Source organism: Musa acuminata, chromosome BXJ3-3 (genome assembly GCF_036884655.1).
Source record: "Musa acuminata AAA Group cultivar baxijiao chromosome BXJ3-3, Cavendish_Baxijiao_AAA, whole genome shotgun sequence".
NCBI classification, from domain to species: domain Eukaryota; kingdom Viridiplantae; phylum Streptophyta; class Magnoliopsida; order Zingiberales; family Musaceae; genus Musa; species Musa acuminata.
In genome coordinates, this window is record NC_088351.1 from 7,151,607 (window position 1) to 7,176,136 (window position 24,530).

General features: G+C 39.5%; 4 protein-coding genes and 1 non-coding gene across 6 annotated transcripts; 4 read left to right on the top strand and 1 right to left on the bottom strand.

Moving 5' to 3' along the window:
- Positions 1–682: 682 nt before the first annotated feature.
- Positions 683–6,199, top strand: LOC135582752 (probable inactive receptor kinase At5g58300). 2 transcript variants are annotated; one of them, XM_065144013.1, is made up of 3 exons: positions 683–976; positions 2,750–4,126; positions 5,103–6,199. In XM_065144013.1, the coding sequence occupies exons 2-3, from the start codon at positions 2,797–2,799 to the stop codon at positions 5,729–5,731; spliced, it is 1,959 nt and encodes a 652-aa protein (XP_065000085.1). In that variant the 5' UTR covers positions 683–976; positions 2,750–2,796; the 3' UTR covers positions 5,732–6,199. The 2 variants fall into 2 exon arrangements, with proteins under 2 accessions (XP_065000085.1, XP_065000086.1); XM_065144014.1 differs by having other exon boundaries at positions 2,758–4,126.
- A 1,459-nt stretch (positions 6,200–7,658) lies between these two features.
- LOC103977782 (receptor-like protein kinase FERONIA) lies at positions 7,659–11,190 on the bottom strand. Its single transcript, XM_009393395.3, has one exon. The coding sequence runs from the start codon at positions 10,621–10,623 to the stop codon at positions 7,960–7,962; it is 2,664 nt and encodes an 887-aa protein (XP_009391670.2). The 5' UTR covers positions 10,624–11,190; the 3' UTR covers positions 7,659–7,959.
- A 3,244-nt stretch (positions 11,191–14,434) lies between these two features.
- On the top strand, positions 14,435–20,644 carry LOC135582756 (eukaryotic translation initiation factor 2 subunit beta-like). Its single transcript, XM_065141573.1, has 10 exons — positions 14,435–14,542; positions 14,754–14,836; positions 15,170–15,275; positions 15,383–15,438; positions 15,541–15,595; positions 15,750–15,847; positions 18,193–18,338; positions 19,099–19,241; positions 19,425–19,510; positions 20,331–20,644. Exons 2-10 carry the CDS (start codon positions 14,792–14,794, stop codon positions 20,406–20,408), a joined length of 813 nt encoding a protein of 270 aa, XP_064997645.1. The 5' UTR covers positions 14,435–14,542; positions 14,754–14,791; the 3' UTR covers positions 20,409–20,644.
- On the top strand, positions 19,605–19,690 carry LOC135634469 (small nucleolar RNA SNORD34). Its single transcript, XR_010495379.1, has one exon. It is a non-coding gene; the product is annotated as a small nucleolar RNA SNORD34 (small nucleolar RNA).
- Positions 20,645–21,667: 1,023 nt separating the features above from the next.
- Positions 21,668–24,035, top strand: LOC103977784 (mannan endo-1,4-beta-mannosidase 6). The gene is made up of 6 exons (XM_009393397.3): positions 21,668–21,836; positions 21,914–22,190; positions 22,666–22,860; positions 22,958–23,080; positions 23,171–23,382; positions 23,455–24,035. The coding sequence occupies exons 1-6, from the start codon at positions 21,691–21,693 to the stop codon at positions 23,897–23,899; spliced, it is 1,398 nt and encodes a 465-aa protein (XP_009391672.2). The 5' UTR covers positions 21,668–21,690; the 3' UTR covers positions 23,900–24,035.
- The last annotated feature ends 495 nt before the right edge of the window (positions 24,036–24,530 follow it).

Below are 24,530 nucleotides of genomic sequence, written 5' to 3' on the forward strand. Positions count from 1 at the left end.
TAATGGCTAAGTATCTTAATATTTGGAGCTATATATATTATAATATATTTTTATAATGATGATTATATTATTTCCAAACTCTAAAAGGATATATATATATATATATATATATATATATATATATATATATATATATACGGTTTTTCAAGGACTGATTAAATATTTTATATTTTTTTATTATATTTAAGTAGGTGAAAAATGAAACTCACGTGAATCCCACGTGGATGGCATGCCCGAAGAGTTCAATTTTGCGCGTACGCAGAGATATTAATGCGTACCAAACGTCTACACTATACCCTTGAATGCAATAGCATCAACATGTACCTAAGCTCACAGGCGGAAACATCTACCCGAATCACGATTGGAAATTAAGAAACACTAATTGCGGGATCCACCAAAATTCACTTTTTTATTTGAGGTACGTTGACGGGCAACGTTGTTTGGTCGCGATAGGTTCCCACGGTCTGGAACTCGGGTCTTATTAAATAACCTCATTGAATAACTGAGTTACTGTCGTCTGATTCAAATCTGACGGCTCTGATCAAACGCCAGAACCTAGTGGTCCTCCGACGCCTTCCTTCGACACATGCAAGGCATATGATGAGGGTAATTTCGTGATTCGTACGAATGGGAAGGGCTTTTCCTGTTACCGCTGCTTTAAGTGCTCTCCCCGTCACCTCTGATCGCTGTTTCCGCCGGCGTCGAAGCCACGCCAAATCTTTCCACCTCCTCCGCGTTCATCCCCGAAAACGAGTACGTAATCGGACGAATGCAGCCTCGGTTCCAACTTTCATGGGGAACTCATCTTGCTGAGAGCCTCCAGACACGGGTTTGATGAGATCAATTTGTGGGTTGTCGGAGCTGCGTTAGAAATCTGTGTTCCTGGTTATTGTTTGAGTTCAGCTGCTATGACGGGTTTGTGGCTTCAAAGGTGGGATTGTTAACAGAGTTTCGAGCATCTGATGTTAGTGGTGAGGTAAAATTTCTGTCCGCTTGTTTCCACGTCGCTAAAGTTCTTATCTTGTACAAGTAGTCAGTCGTTCCGGGATGTAGCAACCGGTAGCGGCTTGTTTTTGGAGAAATGGGGTGGCTCTAAGTGTTATGTAGTCGGCTAATGTGATTAAAGCTTGACTTTGAGCTGCGTTTTTAGTTTTAGTTGTGGATTTTGAGCCGTATTTAGCGGAAATTAATGCCATTGGGCTGTAGTTTTGGGGAACTTTGCTCCTATTTTATATTCTTTTTTCTTATTTCGGAGCTTTTGTGTGGGTTTTTTTATGTTGGAATCTGGTTCTGCTTAGTGTCTTCAAGTAATAATGAGTCCTGCTTCCGCTTTCGCTTCTGAAGTCAACCACTTGTTTGTTAATCTTTGAGCAGAGTGCTTCCATAATGGAAGAATCATGGGGGTTTACATATAATCTGTTCAGCAGTAAAGGAAAAGGCCCGTCCTTGTTCTTCTGAGGCATGTGAAGTTAGGGCTTTGATGCTAGTACTCTGTTCATAGTTATGCTAAAAATGTTCGCTTGGGATCGTTTGATATTGTTAATAGATAAAATTATCTTACTTGTCACCTAGTCTCCTTTTTTCCCTCTTTATTCTTTTGACGAGGGAACATGTTTCTGCTTTTGTTTTTTGCTTTGTGGAAGCCCTTTTGGACCCAAATTTCTTTTGGCAGTCTTTGTTTCAAGCTGCTTCATTAAGTACAAGAAAAGTAGATATGGCGAATTCGGATCTGTTGCTCTTTAACAAAAGCATTGCTGAGCTGTTGTTTTCTTTTTCTGCTGATACCTTTTGGTTTTTCTTGCGGCTAATCAAACATATCAGTCTCCTCTAATCTGTGTCTTAAGTGCTGCTAAATAAAATAGGGGAACTTTTGTTTTCTTTTTAACAGTGCCCTTTCCAGAAAGCATGTCGCTTTCTCTTTATACGTTTGTGTTTTCTTTCAGAGTGGCCTAGCTAACTATGCCAACCATCAGTGACTGTGGAGAACCTTCGCCACAGCACCTGAGATGTATTTTCAATATATTTTATATGAGGCATTGTTTGATCATAAATTTGGCAATATTTCTGTTGAGATCAATCAAAATTTACCGCAAAGCTTCTTTTTGAGAAATTTTATTTGCACATGTCTCCCTTCCAAAACTAGATGTATTTGGGTGATGTTGTTGGCTTGCTTCTTGTTGAGCCTTGCTTTTTGTGCAATCTCATTGTGCCCAGCACTAAAATCATCTGGAGCCATGAGGAGATAGTGGTGAAGAGAACGTGTCTTCACTGAATGCTACATTGGGAAAGTGATGACTGTAATGGCCCCATCCTAGATAAAATTGCAAAAGTAGGACTGCATCTTTTCTTAATGTAAGCAAATGCTTACCTCCCCACTTCTGAAAAAATAATCTTTTCTGGCAAATTGTTTTATTTAGGTTTTTGTCCAGCTGAATGTTCTTCCAACTCAAGATTTCTAACTTAAAATATATTAATTACTAAGTTGCTTCTTCTACTTTATTTTATTCTAGGTGTCGGGATTGATCTAAATATAAAAATTGCAAGAACAAATCTTAATTTTAAAGAAAAGTTTGGGGTCAAGTTGCTTTTTTTGCTTTTGCCATCTCTTTCCTTTGGATGCTGTATCTGCACTTGTTTGCTTATGCTTGTCAAAGAAGGCTCCATATTTGGAGGATATCTTTTGTATTTGTAGATAAATACAATACACTCTATTTTCTTTTCTTCCATTGCTTACTTGTTCTTCTATCAGTGAAACAGGCCAGGAAGCATGCTCGCAAATAATCAAAGTATTCGTCCATGTCCCGATTCAGAAGAGTAGCCATGGATCAGCCCAAGCATAGATGTTTTTCATTTGCAAGTCTTCCTGTTCTTGTCATCGTTCTATTCTTTCTGAGTGCTGTCACTGCTGACTTAAGTTCAGATAAGGAAGTTCTTATTGCTTTTGCAAATTCAATTCACCATAGCAGTAAGCTTAAGTGGAATTCCAACAATTCAATCTGTTCTACTTGGGTTGGTGTTACTTGTTCACTAGACCGGACTCATGTCCTTGCCCTTCGATTGCCAGGGATTGGACTTTATGGCTCAATTCCGGCAAACACACTTGGCAAGCTTGACCATCTCCGAGTCTTAAGCCTACGATCGAATCGCCTCACTGGAAATCTTCCGTCTGATATCTTTTCGCTTCCCTCCCTAAAGTTTCTCTATCTTCAGCACAATAGCTTCTCAGGGGAATTACCAACTTCACTCCCTTCTGCCCTTGAGTCTCTTGATCTCTCCTATAACTTCTTGACTGGAGAAATTCCTACAAGAATTCAGAATCTCTCTCAACTTTCTGTCCTAAATCTGCAGAACAACCTTTTTTCTGGACCAATTCCTGATCTCAAGCTCCCAAAGCTGAAACATTTGAATTTCAGCGATAACAATCTGAATGGTTCCATTCCCTTTTCCTTGCAAAGGTTCCCGAATGGTTCATTCACTGGAAACCCTCACCTTTGTGGTCCTCCTCTACCCCAATGCGCTGCAGTTCTCCCTTCACCTTCACCTTATAACCCTTCTTTGGCACCCCAACCAACATTTCCTGAGAATCATGAGAAAAGCTCCAGGAAGAAAACAAATTCAGGGTTGATAATTGCAATTGCTGCTGGAGGGTTGGCTGTACTGCTTCTGTTTGCAATTTTGCTTTTTGTATGTTTCTTTAAGAGGAAAGAGAGAAAAAGTGGTGGAGATTCGAAGGGGAAGAGTTCAGGTGGCGGAAGGGGTGAAAAGCCCAGAGAGGAGTATAGTAGTGGAGTTCAAGCTGCTGAGAGGAATAAGCTGGTTTATTTTGAGGGATGCACTTATAACTTTGATTTGGAAGACTTGCTGCAAGCCTCAGCTGAAGTCCTTGGTAAGGGGAGTTACGGGACTGCTTACAAGGCTTCCCTTGAGGATGGTATGACCGTAGTGGTGAAGAGGTTGAAGGAGGTGGTGGTGGGAAAGAAAGAATTTGAGCAACAAATGGAAATGATAGAAACTGTCGGGCAGCACCCAAATCTTAACCCTCTTCGTGCTTATTACTACTCCAAGGATGAGAAGCTTCTAGTTTATGACTATGTTCCTACTGGCAGTTTCTCAGCCCTCTTGCATGGTATGTTACTCTAAATTTTAGTTTTCTAATTCTTTTGATGTATATGTTGTACTTCCTATTTGGTAGCATCAACCCAATTTTTGAAGTGACTAGTATGATTGGAGATACTGCCTAGTCTCAGGTTCAAGAATGTGGAAACTATCACATGGGACACATTTTTTGGGTAATATTTTTTTAGCCAATGGGAAGAAGCTTAGTTGAATTGTGATTGTTCACTTCCTAATTTACATTTTTCAGCCCCATAAGTATCAAATGTATTGAACAATGTGCCTTTTATTTTAGAAGATAAAATATCTCCCTTAAAAGATCTCCGTTGTTGTAAATATATGTTAGAAGACATGCATCCTTCAATTGTCCAAAAAGTAACTACTCGGGGTAGGGGCCCTTTAGTTTCATTTCTATTTTCCTTTATCTTACAAAAGGAAGTAGATCATTTTTGTAAGGGTGGAAATAATGTATTAGAACCTAGTCTTACAAGAGTCTCATTTCCTGCCTCTCACAAAGGCCTCAAAACCAAGAAACAAAGGCTTGGGGAATCTCAAACCACTTTTCTTGGGTGATGCCGTTAGGTCTTTTTTTTTTTCTCCCAGTACTCCAGTATACAAATTAAATGAGGCTTCAGAATGTTATGATTTCTGAAGTCCTTAGGATAATTTGCTTCTAAGGTTAGGTTTAGGAATCAATGCATTGTTCCTTTATTTAATAATCTTTTTCGCTTTTGAGTCAGGCCTGTAACTAATGTATAGTCAGTATTGAGTAAGAGTAGCTGATGCACTTCAAGCCTGAATTCTAAAGTTTCTCGGAGTTATTTGTTCTCTTTTGTTTCTTTGTGACACCTTTGGAGTAGTTAAGATGAACTAGCTATTGTTTCCTTCCAATTGCATGAGGTGCTAGTAAATTAAACAAAAGAAAATCAGAAGCTTGTCTGTTCATAATTGTAGGTCTTTTTGTTATTTCATTGAGAAATGATGAACAGGGACCAGGGGCACCGATAGGCCCGCATTGGACTGGGATTCGAGAGTGAAGATCATACTTGGAACAGCTTATGGCATTGCACATATACATTCTAAAGGTGGTGCAAAGTTGGCTCATGGCAACATCAAATCATCCAACATCCTCCTGAATCAAGATCTTAAACCCGTTGTCTCAGATTATGGCCTCATGGTCCTAATGAACCTTCCTGCCAAGCCCTCTCGGATCGTCGTTGGCTACCGTGCACCTGAAACCATAGAGGCCCGTAAGATCACTCAGAAGTCTGACATCTACAGCTTCGGGGTCCTCCTGCTCGAGATGCTTACTGGGAAAGCTCCACTTCAGTCTCAAGGGCATGATGATGTTGTGGACCTGCCGCGATGGGTCCAATCTGTGGTGCGTGAGGAGTGGACTGCTGAAGTTTTTGACAGAGAGCTAATGGGATCTCAGAACACCGAAGAAGAGATGGTCCAGATGCTCCAGATTGCAATGGCTTGTGTTGCTAGGGTTCCTGATCGACGCCCAAGAATAGAAGAGGTGATTCAAAGGATTGAGGAAATCCGACAGTCTGGTTCAGAGAGCCGGCCATCCTCAGAGGACAGGCACAAAGACTCTAATGTTCAAACCCCATGAGAGATCAGATGGAGAAACAGATCCAAACTATTTCAGAGTTAGTCTTCTGTAGTGAGGTTTGCCCAAAAGGGTGCCTCACACCCCTTGCTATCTTTCATTGCATTAGCCATTAAGCATGATAGTGATTGTTACAGATTTGTCATGTATTTTGATCTGGGATTGCCGTGTGTCAGTGTTTATTGCATTAGCCATTAAGCATGTTAGCGATCTGGGTTTGTGCTCTCATATCAAAGATAGACCTATTGACACGGTTGTAACTGTGTGTTAGATCTCAAGAATTGTCTGCCCTATGGAAAGAAAGAATTCCTAGTGCTGTGATTCTTCACAGCAGAATTACTAGGCACTGACTGATTGATGTAGTTGCTGCAAATGGAGGGCACTCAATATTTGGTTTCATGTTTATGTCAATAACTTGTTGCTCCTACAAATCAATAGCAAAAAATCCAAGTTGACAGGTTGATGGATTTCCCTTCGCTCTCATTGGATGGATTTTGATTGTTTGATAGCAAAAGTCTAAGGATCCAATTTTATCCTCATCACTTTATCATTCGTAGAAAATGATATTAATGAGTGAGCAGCTTGATCATGTAATAATTGTCCGTATACTTTGCTCAGGTATGAACTCCATTTGGGTATCAACTTTCTGTCCAAACATATCCCAAATCTGATCGAAGGAACCCCGTTTGGGTATCAACCTTCTTTCCAAACACATCCCAAATGTGATCAAAGGATATCTAAGCTTAGTTTGAAGTAGTTTAACTGACTGATTCGGCTGTTATTTTCTTTATTTTGAGAGGCAAGATAGAAACCAAGACTTCTTGAATTGAATCCAAAGGAATCTTATTGAAATTGAATCTGATTTCAAGATATTGATTGGACATTTTGGGCAAGAGGGTCATTGCGCTGCAGTCTTTTTCGAATATTATTACTAACAAAAAATAGACTAACTTAATTTAAAAGGTTTGAATAGACTTGGGATTCTTTTTATTTGCTGTCAAAATAGTTGAGACTTTACGATTTTGCTGTCGAAACCCACAGGCATGAACATATGCATTAACACTAATAATGGAAAGTAAAATTTGAGTGTATTCTCAAATTTTCAATCCCTGAAGGTGGAAAACCTCTTTATACCATATGGAGGCATAAGAAAAAGTTCAAAAGTCAAAAGGAAAAACACTATTAATGCATTGTAAAACCTGGTAAAAAAAGTCAAAACTGCAATACAGAGGGAAGTATTTTGCAAAAGGATAGAGAGCAGAAGTCAATTTATGAACGACTTGAGTTTAGATGCAAGGCTGGAATTATTGTTGGTCTCCACTTTACCACTTGCAACTCTGGTGTCCTTTACACCCACCTTCAATAATGCTATGTGTCCCACATCATGATCAACTTGCAGTTTAGTGTGGCAACTGCAGACAACTCTCATGACACCTATCTTCACCAGTTCTAAAAGAAAGCCAGAGTTTACAGCATCAAATCACAAACAAGACTCCCAAAGTAGGAGAAGAAAAAAAATTGATAATATATCATCTATGTTTTATCATCTTGTCAACACAATCTAAAATTCCACAGATCTCTGTTGCTAAAACCATCCATCTTCATGATGATATTGAAGCTATCTGCAACACAAATCTCATGACACGATCTTCACCAGTTCTAAAAGAAAAAAAATGATATCATCGTCATGTAGCATCTATGTTTTATCATCTAGGAGAAGGAAAAAAAATGATAATATAGTATCTGTGTTTTATCATCTTGTCAACAGAATCTAACATTCCACAGATCTCTGTTGCTAAAAGCCCAAAACCATCTATCTTGATGATGATACTGCAGCTATCTGCAACACAAATCTCATGACACCTATCTTCACCAGTTATAAAAGAAAACCAGAGTTTACAGCATCAAATCACAAGCAAGCCTCCCCGAGTAAGAGAAGAAAAAAAATGATAATATAGCATCTATGTTTTATCATCTTGTCAACACAATCTAACATTCCACAGATCTCTGTTGCTAAAAGCCTAAAACCATCTATCTTGATGATGATACTGACAACCGTGGCACTCATAACATTCTTTGAATCACAAGGGATCTCAGAGATGCTCTGATAAAGTTATAGGAAATTCTATGTTTAAATAGTATTACAGCACAAACTTCTTAAACATTCCTAATTAAGAGATCTAGTAAAAAGAAGAGAAGGCTAGCTTCAGAAAAGCATCAAGGAAAACCTCTCATCGTCCCTTTGGGTTCATGATCTGCGAGAACACAGCACTTGGAGTAAGCCCCTCAGAGTCCTCACTGTTAATACTCCGTCCTCCAATGCTTGCTATGGTGGTTGTGGTTGTAGTGGTGCTTGATTCGATCAAAGGATCATTAGCATCTTTCTTTCTGATGACAAGTGGTATTGCCTCGTCCGAGATCCCGTCAACGATGCTGCCACTCTCCTCTGCACTCTCTTGCAATTGGAGGGCAAACTCGAGGTTCCAAAGCACATCACCCATGGAAGGCCGTTCGGTGCCAATGTCAGCCACACACTTCTCTGCAGTCTCTGCAAACTTCTTGAAGCACTGTGGAGCAATCTTACCTTTCAAGTAGGGATCAATGATCTGGTCGAGCATGCCCTTCCTTTGGCAGTGCAGTGCCCACTCAGCCAAGCTTACTTGTTCCTTTGGAAGCGAGGGGTTAAGAGCTGGCCGAGCACAAAGGACCTCAAACAACACGACCCCAAATGAGTAGACATCAGATTTCTCAGTGAGCTGCTGCCTCCTGAAGTACTCTGGGTCAAGGTAACCAAAGCTGCCCTTCACCACTGTGCTGACATGGGTGTTGTCAACTGTTGGACCTGTCTTTGAAAGACCGAAATCTGAAACTTTTGCTACCCACTTCTCATCTAACAGTATATTTGTGGTCTTCACATCTCGATGTATGATGGTGTGCCTGGCACCGGTGTGCAGGTAATGCAGCCCGCGTGCAGCCCCAATGCAGATCTCGAGCCGTTGTTTCCATGGAAGAGGTGGCTTCCTTGTCTTGTAGAGGTGCTCTCGAAGAGTCCCATGGGCCATATAATCATAGACTAGGATCATCTCACAGTTCTCCTCGCAGTAACCAATCAAAGATACAAGGTGCCTGTGTCGGAGCTTGGAAAGCATCTCTATCTCAGTCTGGAATTCATGGACACCTTGCTCAGACATTGGATTGCCACGCTTGATGGCCACCATTGTGGTTCCACCATCTATCTCACCACGATAGACCTTCCCGAACCCACCAACTCCAAGAAGGAGAGACTCATCGAAGTCTTTTGTGGCTGCCTTGATCTCCGCAATGGAGAAGTGACGACAGAGGTTGGAAGGAAGGGAAGATGCATAGCTTCCAGTATTTGTCTTGGCCGATGTGGCTGAGTGCGAGTTGCCATAAAGGGAGAGAGGCAGCCAGCCTGAAGGTCCATCACTGGTACCGGCATCCTTCCACTTCTTCTTTTGCCGTTTGCACATTCCAATAAGGCAAACACCAGTGAGCAAAATGGAAAATCCTCCAATCACCCCACCAACAACAGATGGAATTTTACTCTTGTGTTTCCCATTCTTGTGACTGAAAATTCTGCTAAGATCCACCTCTGGTTCGGGACGAGGTCCTGGATTTAAACCAGCAAGACTGCCATTACTGTTCTGCAACTTGAACACCTCGAGCCCATTTAAGATAGCATCATAATACTCCGGTTTTGACATGGTATCTGGATGGAGCTCAACCCACAAATCCATCTGCCCACTTCCAGTTGTAATCACCACATAGTCCTCATACACAGGGATGCCTATTCCGCCACTCCAAGCTATGACATCAGCCTGTAGCTGTGCAGTCTGGTTATTGATGTAGATATCAAAGACCCTCTGGTTCATCTTGGTTATTGGATACTGGATCTCACAGAAATGTAGGCGGACAAGGTAATAGAAGCCAGCATCCACAGGGAGAATCCATGTCAAGTTATAGTTCAGATTGACTTGCGAATCTGGCCCCATCGACCGTGCTGTTGAGTAGACATCCAGTGGTGCAATGTAGTTTGCCACCGTAGTCGGGTATGTGATGGAAACATTTGGGTCATTAGAGTATGTCACACCAAATGCAGCCCCGTAGATGTATGGAGAATCATCGCCCCAAGTGCGGAACAAGCTGGAGTCTTTGGTGGGGGGGATTGCTTGCCCACCGACATTAAGCCGGTAAGCAGTCTCGATAGCTTGGTCCTGATCGACTGTGTACACAATTGGAGTACCACCATTGAGAAGCACAGGTCTTGCTGAACTGAAGAAGTCGGGGATTGATACAATCTCGATGCCATTAACAAAGGCATAAGAATTGGCACGGCCGGTTGAGGGGGTGAAGGTGAGGTTTAGGCCACCGGTGGAGACATTGACAGAGAATTCACGGGTTAGGTAGGCAAAATTTAGAGCATCGGCGGTCTGGTAGGCGCTGAAGTTGTGAAGTAGGGTGTAAGGGCCAGCGGTGACGGAGAAGAAGGCATCTGAGGCGGCATGGTTGGAGTAATTAGAAGGATAGAAATGTAGGCGGATAAATTTCCGGCCGGCGCCGAGAGGAAAGGAATAGGTGTAAGGAGAGGTGAAGACTCGAGCGGTCAAGTAAGGGACTTGAGGGACCGACGAATCTTGCCGTGGAGCTGTGAAACCGCCGCCATTCAGAAAGGGGGCGTACTTGGATCCAGAATCGGCGGTCCAAGATCGTCCATTGGCGTCAGTGGCCTGCCCGGAGGCGCCGCAGTCGAGGAGGATATGGTCCCGCGGCACATAAGTGGAGTTGTCGGCCGCGACGGAGGCCGGAGCTACAGTCAGCAACAAGACAATGGAGGCACAGACGAGGACGGAAGGTGGGATGTAATGGTTCTTCATGGAGAAACGCTCGAAATCTCAGGCAAAATTAGATTTTTCTTCTGTTCCAAAGCAGGATCAACAGCGAAAAAGGATTCAGGGGATGAGAAGTCGCTGTAACAGATATCAAGACTGCATATTCTGCGAACTAGATTCTGGGTTCCAGGGAAGAAACCATAGATCCAGCCAAGATCGGACCGTTAAACAAGAAAGCGACTGGCTTCACTCTACTCTCCCTGAATCAGTGAGAAAAACTCGAACTTCCAGCAGATTAAACCCAAATATCCGCCAAAACATGTAAACTCCCACCCAGAAAATGCAAGATCAACCGATACCAGCAAGCACGCATCAAAATCCCACGAAAGAAAGCACAAAGAGAGAAGTAAGTACCTCAAACGAAATGCAAGAGAGGGACGGGAGGAGAGGAGGAACAGGGTTGAAAACCGCAGATGGCCTCTTTTACTGTCCGCAATCACTACCTTCAACTACTTAAAAGACACGCATTTTTCGCTTCCACGTTCTTCTCTGCCACCCGTTCGCGTCCATCTCTTTGAAGCCAATGCCACCTCTTCGATTCTTCGATTCTGTGTCTCCGTTAACCTTTACGGTGCTGTTTTCGCTTTCATCATCGGGTGGCTGTGTGTGCAAGCAGTGAGTCGGTGACAGCACAAAAGGACGGTACAGTATGTTAGTTCACATGACAACAACAGTCCCGCCAGCACTCTTAAATATGTATTTTATATCATTATTAAATAAATAATAATAATAATTTTATATCATTATTAAAATATGTAAAATTATTTTTAACTAAATAAAAAATTTACAATTTTAGTTTAGAAAACACTTTCCAAGTGCCCACTATTTTCAGAATTTGATAACAACTGTCCTCTTTTACCTAATAACTATAATATTATTTTTCCTTCTTTCTTTTTATGTCTTATGGGGTGAAATGATGCAATTATAATATTAAAAAAATATTATAACATAAAACAAAAATATTATCATATAAATTTTATAGAAACATATACTATGTACATAAGTATTTATTTTTTATTATTTATTTATTTATTTATTATATTATAATATTATTATTATTTATTATTCTGGTTGGAGTGGAGTTTAGCGATCGACAAAAATATTTCATATGTGAAGAATGTTGAATCTCGTATTTTGATGATGAAACTAATTGATAATATTTATATTTTAATCTATGTTTTGAGTGACGCAAGATGCTTCGATCAGGATGAGATAATTAAAGCATGAAGAATCATATTGTGCTGGGGAAAAATATGTCAGAATATTGGACATCGGGCCGGAGGAACGGTCGACGTATCGACAGAAGGCTTCAAGCTGTGGATTCGGGCATCGAACCAAGAAGAGCGAATATTACGCTAAGGATATTGGAGTTACAGAGTCAACTGGCCGATTAGACAATAGGCCGCAAGAGAGGACGATACGTCGAAGAATCGAACAAAAGTGTTGATGGACCAATGACATGCCAGACAACTTGATTAATGCTTAGTATTAATTGTCTAGATCGAAGTGTGTTTTTACATGTGCAAGATTAACTACGACAACAAGACATATAGCAAAATGAAGTCTCGGAGCTTGCTAGAGAAGCTTGTCGGAACTCGCAAAGAAACTCATCGTGAAGTCCAAGAGCTTGTCGGGAGTCCGTCGGAATATTGCCGAGAGATCGTTGAAAGATCATCGAAAGCTCGCCGAAAGAATAGACTTACGGACTTGATTAGCTTAGATTATGTCTTATATTTCGTAGTTAGCACGTAATTAGGTTTGGATTTGAGCTAACCCAATTAGGGGCCAGTAAGGCCCATATAAGGATTGTGTTAGGCCCAATGAGCGGCCCAAACAGTGCCCTAAGAAGTCTCACCGTCGTGACACAGTCTTCGAGACTATGTTAGGCGGTGGTACCGCCAGACCTGGGCGGTGGTATCACCCAGGGCAATGTCAGTGTTGGAGTAACACTGGGCGGTGGTACCGCTCGTGCTCGGGGAACCCAGGATGGGAAAGTTTTAGGCTTCAAGTTTGAATCAACTTAAATCTTATAAATACTCATCTCATCCCTGGTTAAAGAACAAAAGCATAGAGAGTTTAAAAGTGAAGAATCGCTACTACAATCTCTTGAGAAATCCCTCCTCTAACTTAAACGTAGATTTCTATTTAGAGAGGAGAGTGAGTGCTTGTAAGGGTTGTATCATAAACCCGTGAAAAGGAGAAGAGAGGTGTAAGAAGGAGTCTGATCTTCACCTATCAAATGAAGACCTCTAGTGGACGTCGGTGATCTCGTCGGAGGAGGAAGTCGAAAGTGGATGTAGGTCACGTTGACCGAACCACTCTAAAATATGGTTTACATTTCTTTGAGCAATTTATCTTTGCTGCAAACCTCTTTAATTGTTTAATCAAAACACTTTCAAGTTAACCTCTCTCCAAAACGGTTTTACATCGGAAACGATTTTAATCAAAACGAAGTTTTCGAAGACGTGATTTCACTAATTCACCCCCTCTCTTAGTGCCGACCCCGACTCTTGATCCTAACAAAGAAAACAAGGTATCCCTATCACTAGCAATTGGCATAATCATAATTATCAAAACCAAATCAATTTCAAAAATCAAACCTGATAATTTGATTTGAACATTGAATTAGAAATGTGAGAGTGAGCCAGATTTAAATGACCAATTTGCTTGGAACTAAAACCAACATATATTCAATCCGGATGGATCAACTTTGATGAACAAAAAAAGAAAGAGAAAAATACAAAAGGACATCATGACCTTGAAATTAACCCATAGATGCTAATATCTAAAAACTTTCTTATTTTAAATTTTATGAAATATATTTCTATTTTAAAAGAAATTCTTTAATTTTTCAGTAAGCACGGGGTTTTTATTTATTTTATTTTAGGAAGTCTATTTTAATTTTATTTTTCTAAACGTATCAAAAGCCTTTAGTTTGGTATATTACTAACCCAATAAGATTTTATAAATAATTTTAATTAAAATATTATTTTTCTATATAAGCCAATAACTATAAAATATTTTTTTTATAAATTGATCTCAAATAATCAAGACATCATCACTTGTTGTTGATATTGTATGTCAAAAGCCTTTAGTGGTAAATAATTAATATGAGAAATATCAAAAAAATAAAATAGTTATGCATATTTATTAAGGTGAATTAAAATATCCTCTTTTTTATTTTTTCCATTTAAAAACATTGACAATATCTTTTGTGTAATACCTAAAATACCCCAATAATTTTTCCTTTTTTATCATTTTTTTCTTTTTTCAATAGGATGATCCATAGGGTAAATCAGTCATTGTCACTACGTTATAATATAAAAAAAAAATACTATATTACAGTATTTTCCTAGTATTGCTAAAAACAAAAACACAGTGTTACAATATCTTTTATTAGGCTACCATAATTTTTTGATATTGTCGAAAACATTGTAACAAAATATAAAAAATTACTATAAACATAAAATCTTTATAAAAATTATACAAAAATATTATATTATAATATTTTTATAATAATACTGAAAATTATTTTAATGATGTAAAAGAATACTGTAAGTAGAAAAAAGACAGTGTTGTTTGAAAATATTGAAAATTAAAAAAATTAAAAATAGGTTTTATTGCATCAAAACTTTAATTCAGGTTTTGGTTTAAAGAATTGATTTCAAATTGAATGCCAGGATTTCTCTAAAAATATAAATCATTTATGAGCAACGAACGTTCCGAACCGTTATAAACGAAGCAGAACCGGACCCGAACCAAGTGCGCTCTCAACCCCCACCCTTTTCGGGCCCTATAAAGCCGCAGCATCGAGAATCCACAGTGCTCCCAGTACGTAGATACCCATTGAGCTCGGTGAACGGATTTCATTTTGGCGTCGCGATCTCGGGGGAAAGAAGTCGAGGTGATTCGACCCCTTGTTCATGTGTTCGTTGTTCTTGATGGGGATCATGTCCCTGTGGTTTTACCCTAATTTGCCTTAGCCAAAATGAGCTAGGTTTTGGTTTATCTTGTTCCATATTTGGGTTTCCTTACTCTGTTCGTTTCGATCTGCCTTGAAGTTTATACTAAACGATATATGTGTCTGATTTGATTGGATTTGGTTTTGTTGATAGGTTTAACTTTGAGGGTTCTGACTTCTGAGACAGAAAACATGGCTCAAGAGAATCCAACTGAGAGGAAAGAGGAGGTGCCTGAGGTAAGAGCTACTTGTTTGTTCCACCAGTTTCGTTAGTTAGGATTGGACACTTTGCGAACTTAATCAACTGGATGCTTTTGATCCTTATCAATTTCGTATAATCTACCAATGTCATGGTGTAATAGCCTTTTGGAGTCAACTATCTTTTACTTGGGATTTTACTACTATATTAGGAGAGTTTCATCAGGTTGATTCTCTGCGTCATAATTAACTATGAGTCTTGTTGTATACCTGATTCATATGGATTGTAAAAGGAAAGACTTGAATTATGGTGATGATTTGTTTCTTTGTTTAAATTTCAAGTTCAACGTATTTTTGGCCGAATTTTTGTAGCTGGCACCCTTTGATCCAACTAAGAAGAAGAAAAAGAAAAAGGTTGTAATTCAAGATCCTGCAGAGGAGGTAGAAAAACTAGCTGAGAAAACTGAAAGTTTAACAGGTATGGATTATTTTGAATATAGTGCTAGTCCTTTATTGGGCGTGTTTGGTTTACGAAGGTCTTGTTGAAAATGGCTTCTACTGTCTCACGTTGATATGTTGATGCAGTTGATGATATAGGTGAACCTAGTTTTGTTGGCATGAAGAAGAAGAAGAAGAAACCGGTCAGCATAAATGCAGTAGCTGGTGTTCAGCATTTTTTTCAAGCTTTTGTGGATATTTTATTGCACATTCATATTCGTTTTTTTGTTGTATTTCTAATTTAGGTGGAAACTAACTTTTTAAATGACAACAATGGAGATTCTGGAGAAGATCTCAATGGTAGGACGTCCAGTATATAATTTATATGTTCTAAGTTGGGTCCTTTGAGAAAAGATCAGGAGAGTTCAAAGCAACATCCTATATATCTAGCAATTCATAAGTTATCTCACCACTTATTGATAAACATGTTATTATCATTTTCATCGTCACTCAGGTGACCAGATTGGAGAGGATGACGAAGGAGAGGGCATTGTGTTAGGAGTTGTTCGATACCCATGGGCAGGAACAGATCGTGATTATAAGTATGAAGAGGTGTGCGAATTTGTTTTCTTGTAAATTATCTTGCTATTTTGTGGTTTGGTCAATGAATTTATTGGCTGTGATATTGTGCATTGTTTCTTTCGCTTTATGTTATCTTTATATTCTGTTTCATTCATTCTTTAATTCCTGCTGAACCTTAGCAATGAACTATTTGTGGTTTATGTTATAGTTCATTGAATGTCAACTAAATTGAAAGGGTGTTTCAGTTTTTTAAGCTGCAAGGTTGTGGACCAAAATTAAACTTATATAGACAGACATATTTGGAACTTCTGAGGAATGAATTACTGAGATTTAGCAGTTAGAGTATCTGGAGCATATCAAGTAATATTGTTTAGTTTTTGGGATAAGTTGGTTTTTGAATAAACAATATTGGCCTACAAATTACATAAAATACAAAAGAGTGTAGGTGTTTGGAATGTGCATGGCAAAATTGTGCATGCCAGTGGATATTGGTGCTTAATCACTTTGGCATGCACCAATACAGATGCATGTATTGGCATGAAAGGTACCTAGGTGTACCTAGGGTATTTTTCACATGCAGACTGCTAATTGTACTGCTGATCAAGGTTTGCCGTATCGGACTATACCGTCCGGTACGGGCGGTACGTACCGGTCCGACAGGCTAGCGGTACGCGGACCGCCCGTACCGAGCACTGTAGCACTGTAGCACTGCTACGGTGCTCGGTACACCTGGGTGTACCGCTCGGTATACCGTACCGTACCGGTACCGAGCCCGGGTCGAAACGCCGATACGATACGGTACGGCGAACCTTACTGCTGATGCTCCTTTTTTGAAATTTTAAGGAGAGCACAAATTAACATCATAAACTCTAAACAACTCTATATTGAGATAATAACTAAATTGAAGTTTTGTAACATGCTTGGATCATTTAATATATCATGTGGTACTTCTGGATTGGTGAAGTTATGAAAAATGATGTGAATTGTCCAGAGTTACTTCATGGGTAGATCTTAGAAGAGGTCCCATGTCTTTGTTTAGTGAAATCCTCATTAGCCTTTGGCATTTATTATGGAATACATCGAGCACATGGCATATTTCTACTAATAAAAGGTTCTGAATAGGGGATAAGATTTATAACATGACCCAGATTTAGCATGCATGCCTAAAATGTGAGGAAATCATGAGCAAGTACTGAATATCGAATTGCAATTGCTCTCCCTTGATCTATGAAACAACTAAATAAAAAAGACAAACGTTTCGCTTTTATTAAGTAATGATGAAGCCTTAGATGCCATCAAATAGAACAGTGATGCCTGTGAATATTCTTTCCTTGCTTGCATGAGTGATATTTATGGCGGGCCTCTTGTTAACCAAAAACCAACAAACAAGCATACATGTGGCATGAGCCTTTTGTATTTATATCATTATATCTTAAGCGATGATTGCACATATAAGTCTTGTTTCTGGTGTTAGCCAGTACGTTTTCAAGCCAGTCAAGCTCACTGGTTCACAAAACAGTGGTATCAGCAAATCATTGTTATTATGCTGCTTGATACACCAGCACATTTTACCTTTACCCTGCACATTATTGGGCCCCCACCTCCCCCTCGCTTTAATAGCTGGCAGGCTGACCACCTCGCATGGATTACCGTAAGTTGTCAGAGGCCAACAACAATAGCACCATTATCCAAAATTTTGGGTACATAATTCACTCACATCTTACCTAACTCCTACAAGATCTTCTCTCTCTCTCTCTCTCTCTCTCTCTCTCTCTCCATCTCTATTCTGTTGGTGGATGAGTTTTTGTTGGTACACGTGAGTACTAACTATTGACCCATATGGCATGCAGCACAGAGTAACAACCAACGGACGTGCATCTAGGCCATGGAATGTGAAGCATTCTGGTTCTAGCCTTGCGTATTTAGGGTCTAATTATATGTGGTCAAAATAACTATGGCTTTGTAAAATCAAATCTCTCTGCAGCACCATAGGTTGCTTTTGCTAGCACTTTTACTGTACCAGTTGGTCCTGGGCGATATGACATCCAGAGTGGCCAAGCCATGCTGAGCTGGTCATATCATATAAGCCTCATAGTAGGACACCATTTCTGTGGTACTTAATCTTGTGTTAACATGTTCTTTATGGGGGAAGATCACTTTTGTATAGCCATGTAGCTTTTGTTATTGATTTTATATCTCTGTTCTTATGCTAGTTGGTTCCTGGAGGATGTTGTGATTTCCTACAGTCAGTGTCTGCAATGCTTGTCTATACTAGTGTATTGCATGATTTTTCAACTCAATGAATGTTTTGCATGCAAAAGAATCATTATTTTCTTGGCCACCGGAAGGCTGATACCACATCATTGATCATGCAGCTGCTGGGTAGGGTTTTCAATATATTACGTGAGAATAATCCAGATCTTGCTGGAGATAGGCGCAGGCCTGTGATGAGGACTCCGAAAGTTCTCAGAGAAGGAACTAAGAAGACTGTTTTTGTGAATTTTATGGATCTCTGCAAAATGTATTATGCTAAACCCTTTTATGATGCTGATTTGATAAGTAATTTTTTATTAAAAATGTATTCTGTTTACCTAAATAATTTGGTTGTGCTTAATTTGTTACTCAAGATATTTGTGGTGAACAGTGGAAGATGATTTATTCCTCTTTTAATAATGAAACTAATCAACATCCATGGTTTGGTCAGACTGAACATTCAATGACTTTTTTTCTTTGATTGCTGTATTGGTTATTAATGGCCTAGTATAGATCAGTTTATCTTATTTGATCATGGTATTTTACTTTATGCATGTTAAGGATGGTCACTTTAGTTACAATAGTTTGATCATTTATGTGGTCCCTAATTTAACCTCTGATCATGTAAGGATGGGATACCTAAAAAACCTTATTAAAAGTTATAAATAAAAAATTAAATACTCTTAGTTTAGATAAAAATATTATTATTTTTACTTAGTTCAATGGCGGCCACAAAAGATTCATGTAGCAGACCCTAGATAGTTGGGAGTTTACGACTTTGTTGTTGTTGTATCATGATATTCTACTTTATGAGTGTTAGGAATGGTCACTTTCGTTACAATAGTTTGAGCAGTTATGCTGTCCCTATTTTTGCATCTGATAAATTTTATTTATGAGATTCACAGTTTTGAAATGAGAATGAGCCTGTAAATGCATTATAATGTCCACAACCATTGAATGATTTTGGTTGTAATTTTGAGAAAAAAATTGTTAAACGTGCTTATCTTTAAGAGGTTTTTTATCCACAGGATGCATAGGCAACCAGAGCATGTGATGAATTTCTTGCTTGCTGAAATGGGAACAAGTGGATCCCTTGATGGACAGCAGAGATTGGTGGTTAAAGGAAGATTTGCTCCAAATAATTTTGAGGGTATCATAAGAAGATATGTCAGTGAGTATATTAGAATAGTTAAAGGGAGATTGGCTCCATGCAGTTTAGTTCACATTTGCCTATTGGTTCTGAAAGTAGAATATTACTTGATCGCTCAGAATATATATCCTTAAGAATTCTCACAACAAGCTAGTATATTATTATGTTTTTTATAGATCACCTCATTTCCGCCTTTTCTTGCAGATGAATATGTTATATGTAATGGTTGCAAAAGTCCAGACACAATCCTTTCCAAGGAAAATCGGTTGTTCTTTCTTCGATGTGAAAAGGTGAATGCATATAGCCCATCTTTTGTTCTTCAAATAAATTGCATACATATTTACTGTAGAGATGGATGCTTACATGTGCTGCTTTTGTGTTTGGCAAGGCCTATGATGATCAGCCAATATAATGCCTACATTGTTTGATTATTTTGTGTGATAAGAATCTTTTGTTGTTCTGAGGCCTTAATCATTACACATTATTAGATGATCGTGTTGGTTTTCTGTTGTTGCAAGCAGTGTCAGGCTTTGTCATACTTGTTTTCTGATAACATTGTCATCCCTAATATGACTCTATGTTGTATTAGAGCTATCGTGGTAAAAATTGTCACAGCCACTGCTTCATACGAATAAAAAAAATTAAAAAAAGTTTTTGGATTTCTGTTCTTCTATCATTTATCCTTAAATATTTGTGTTTTCTGCTAATTGAAGCCCCATAATGATGCAATCTTGGTTACCTAAGTTATCACAACTACATGCCTGCCTTTAATGAGTTGCATAAGTTTTGCCCACATATTTTTATTTTTTTTCTTTTTTTGTTGTTATGATAAGAATCTGTGAACCTCTGAGGCATTTAGCACAGACTTGCAGTGGTTTTTCTCCTTATGATTTTATGGATGTTAACCAAAAGGTTGTCTGGTGAGCACGTCACACTGTTTAGTTTCTATTTTTTTGTCGAGTCAGTGGCAGATGTTGGTGTTTTCATTGATGATCATTCTTCTGCAAATTGTGACAGGATGATAATTTTTGCCATTGATCTATGTCTCGTTTGCCTTGTAATATTCACTGAGTTTTCTTGTTCGGTTTGTCTGGTTTATCGTATTTGCAGTGTGGTTCTTCATGTTCGGTCGCTCCTATCAAAGCTGGTTTCGTCGCACGCGTTGGCCGCCGTAAAGCTGGCTCATAATCTGGATATTCTCCTCTTCGTAACTGCTACTCTTCAACCATGTACAGGAAGAATGTGTTTTGTTGTTCATTAGCTTGCAGTTTTACCCGTCTCATTTGTTTTCTGCACTTAATTAGCTTCAATGTTTTATTTGCCTGTGCCGGCTATATTACTGATGCTTATGGTGGAAAGTAAAATCATGTTCAGGTTGTAGACAATTCATTATCATGGGAGTCTGTTGTTTAGGAATGATGTTTCCTCCAAATAATCAAATATATGTTTGACCTCCAAATCATTTCTCCTGATTATTTTCTGACCTGCATATGTATTTATTGCTCATTCTTGTAGCCAAATTTTGTCTCTGGTTGATGATGGATGGTTTGCATAGATCACTATAACCAGTTGATTAAGATTTATTCTTTTATTAATTGAAGCTCGCAAGAAGGTTCAGAGTGAGTCTTGTAATGATTTCAGAGATATAACTCATTTTTTTGCGAATATGGTTATTATCTTGCAATCGAAATCTACAGCTGAGAATAATGTTTCATAAGTTATTTGATACGTTTGTTCTTTTCCATTACAAACAAGCAAAGGTGATTACTTTGTGTTGGCATGCATGGTAAGCTTCCTTCAATCAAGAACTGAGGCCCCTACGTTAAGGCTGATTGTAACTTTGTTTTGGCAACGTGGCTTGACGTGAAGGCATCAACATCCATGGGCCCTGCTCTCGAACTAACCCACGATCCTAGTGGATGCTATCGGAAGTCTATTTGAAGCATCCTCCCCTGATGGGAGCCAATATATCGCAAGTCTACAAGTAGATTGAACCTTTTAAGTCTTGATCACAATTAATATTTGTAATATCCAAATATCATATTAGAAGCAATAACCTAATGCGTGAGATTCCATGGATATTTAAATCACTGATATTTTATAGTTTGAAGTGATTTAAATCACATAATATGTGAATGATACTAATTTTCTAAGGGATAATGTGATATTATACTAAAATTTCTAGAGACGAACATGATATCAAAGACCAAAACTTGGAAGGCACCTGACTCCAACTCTTACCTTCTTGTAAGCTACATCTTCCCGGTGCATAACCGTGACCTGAGCTTTCCTTTTACTTAAACCTTCTTATATGTTGGCTAGCTTTGTCGCCACTTGACAAGATACGAGTGCGCGAGGTTACAAGCATTTGCTTCCTTCGAAGCTAAGATGAGAAGCATCTCTCTCCTTGGCATATATAAGAACACTGACTCCAAAGAAGAGAGCTTGTGGGATGAACGAATAGAATACCATGGCCATGAACAAGGAGAAGAACACCATCACAACTTCTCTCTCCCTGCTCCGCCAACGCTTCCTTCTACTCACAATCTTCTTGGCGATCAATGGGAGAACCAACGCAGCGTTACCTGGTCAGACCGAACAAGACCATAACGGAAGGTAGATAGTCTCTTGTTTCCTTCTTCAACCAGAATTCTCAGCATTAATGCTTCTGCTCTCGTTTGAGAATGCTTCAGGGTACATGACTTGGATGGAGTGGGGGATGAGTGGGGCGTGGTGGAGAGGAAAGGGAACCAATTTGTGGTCGGAGGCCAACCTTTCTACTTCAATGGCTTCAACACCTACTGGTTGTTGATGCTCGCCGTCGACAAGTCGACGAGAGGGAAGGTGAGTGACGTGTTCCGGCAGGCTTCATCGATTGGTCTCACGGTCTGCAGGACCTGGGCATTCAACGATGGAGGATGGAGAGCCCTGCAAAAGTCTCCTTCGGTTTACGATGAGGATGTCTTCAAGGTAATCTTGGCGTCCACCACCTGCATACTAAGAACTCAATGGCGACTAAGAATGTGAAGACTTCTCAGTGAGATAATGCTGTTTGACACCATATCATATGATGTGGATTCGAAGTATTACAAGTCCAACCTACCATCTGCCTAAATTATTTACATATGCTGTAGTTTTATCTGTATTGTAATAATAAAAAAAATGGGAAATCTATTTTGACGAAAAAAATAAAATGATAAATCAAATATATTAAGTACCATAAAAAAAGGGGCAATAAATTGCAAATATAATTTTCATCATGTTTTATATTCATGGTATGTTAATTGCCTAAGCTGGAAACCAAGGCAGCATAGCATGTTCATCAGAATCATTTGCATGATGAATTTTTTCCCTCTCCTTTTCTGCAAATTTATTAGGGGATTTCTAATTTGTATATGTGATCACTGGCCATTAATGATCCTTTGTGAAAACAATTTTCTTGTAGGCATTCGATTTTGTGCTGAGTGAAGCCAAGAAATATAAGATCAGGCTTGTGCTTCCCTTAGTCAACAACTGGGAATCGTATGGAGGAAAAGCTCAATACGTGAGATGGGGAAACGCCTCTGGGTTGAATCTGACTTCAGATGATGACTTCTTCTCTGACCCAACGGTCAAAGGCTACTACAAAGCTCATGTCAAGGTCGGCACCTTCCTTTCCTCCTCCTCATCTCCCATGCACCGTTCCTGATGGTGCAGTGCAGTGCAGATGACCAAGCACTGTTCCCCCCTTGATGCAGGTGCTTCTCAACAGAGCGAACACCTTCACCAACATCACGTACAAAGACGACCCGACCATCTTCGCATGGGAGTTGATGAACGAGCCTCGATGCCCCTCCGACCCATCTGGAGATAAGCTGCAGGTGAAGTGCTGCTCTTCTTCTTGCTGCCATGCACGTAACCACTGCTTGCATGGGACTTACTTATATCCAGCTCTCCTCGTGCACCTGTAGGAGTGGATTCAAGAGATGGCGTTTCACGTGAAGTCGATCGATTCGGTGCACCTATTGGGAACAGGAACAGAAGGCTTCTACGGTCCCCCCTCTCATGAGAGATTGCAGCTTAACCCTAACGCTGTTGCAGGCCAAGTAGGAACTGACTTCATCAGGAACCACAAGGCTCTGGGCATCGACTACGCCTCGGCCCATCTCTACCCGGATGCCTGGTGAGCCTCCCTCGCTGTGGATTTCGATCGCTGCAAGTGAATCGATTAATCCGGTTGGTGGCCTCGATGAAGGTTGCCGAAATCGGGGTCGAACGACTACGCCCAGTTCGCGACGACTTGGATCCAAGGCCACACCGACGACGCGGACGCCGCGCTTCGGATGCCGGTGGTGTTCGGGGAGTTCGGCGTGTCGTCATCGAAGGCCGGCAGGTCGAACTCGACGCAGCGGAACACGTTCATCGCCGCCGTGTACGCGGCGATGCTGAACTCGACGAAGAGGGGAGGGAGCGGCGGCGGGTGCCTGCTGTGGCAAGTGTTCCCGGAGGGGACGGAGTACATGGACGACGGCTACGCCGTGGTGCTGACCAAGGCGCCCAACACATCCAACATCCTCGCGCTGCAGTCCAAGAGAATGCAGATCTTTAACTCCAGGTGTTCTTGGAGGTGCCACTGGAGCTGCAAGAAGAAGAACCGTACTACAGATCATGACGCTCGCCTTCCCCGTGACGAACTCTGATGAGACCTCACATCTCGTATTGGCTCTACTGCAAAGGAGTCCGATGGGAAAGAAGCATAGCGTGTTACATATGATGGGGTTGACAAGGAAAAATCAAGTAAAATAATACTAATTATGATTGCCATCAATTTAAAATATTTAAATTTTGATCAAAATACCCTCAATAATTATAATTATAATTAGTAAAATATTACTAATTATATATTTTTTTATTTTGATCAAAATACCCTCAATAAAATTATAAGGAGATGATAATTATACTTGCATTCTATTTTTAGAATATCTAATATTGTAGTACTAAAATATTTAAAATTTTTTGACAATGACTATTTATTATTGGCATAACTAATATAAAACTATTCACAATATATCGATCGATATTTACTAATTCAAACATGAATTTATACATATATCATAATTTGCTTATGCGAAAATATTGTTATCTATTATCGACCTTCTCGTTATTCGTCAATCTTTTTTTAGTATAATTTTCTTCTTTTACTTTGTCTTTCTTTATTGTCTCTTCTATTCTTTCTTGTTTTGTTCTTTCTCCTTCTTATCTCTTTTATCTTCTGTTTATTTTCTTTTTCATTTAAAATATATAGAAGTCATATCAAACCAACTATAAAAC

Bases quoted from the DNA above. Each gene is read 5' to 3' on its own strand.
- LOC135582752 (XM_065144013.1), top strand. From the start codon at position 2,797: ATGTCCCGATTCAGAAGAGTAGCCATGGATCAGCCCAAGCATAGATGT. The intron at 4,127-5,102 runs GTATGTTACTCT...AATGATGAACAG, and splicing joins TTTCTCAGCCCTCTTGCATG to GGACCAGGGGCACCGATAGG.
- LOC103977782 (XM_009393395.3), bottom strand. From the start codon at position 10,623: ATGAAGAACCATTACATCCCACCTTCCGTCCTCGTCTGTGCCTCCATT.
- LOC135582756 (XM_065141573.1), top strand. From the start codon at position 14,792: ATGGCTCAAGAGAATCCAACTGAGAGGAAAGAGGAGGTGCCTGAG. The intron at 15,848-18,192 runs GTGTGCGAATTT...TTGATCATGCAG, and splicing joins GTGATTATAAGTATGAAGAG to CTGCTGGGTAGGGTTTTCAA. The intron at 19,242-19,424 runs GTGAGTATATTA...CTTTTCTTGCAG, and splicing joins TATCATAAGAAGATATGTCA to ATGAATATGTTATATGTAAT.
- LOC103977784 (XM_009393397.3), top strand. From the start codon at position 21,691: ATGGCCATGAACAAGGAGAAGAACACCATCACAACTTCTCTCTCCCTG. The intron at 22,191-22,665 runs GTAATCTTGGCG...ATTTTCTTGTAG, and splicing joins ACGATGAGGATGTCTTCAAG to GCATTCGATTTTGTGCTGAG. The intron at 22,861-22,957 runs GTCGGCACCTTC...CCCTTGATGCAG, and splicing joins ACTACAAAGCTCATGTCAAG to GTGCTTCTCAACAGAGCGAA.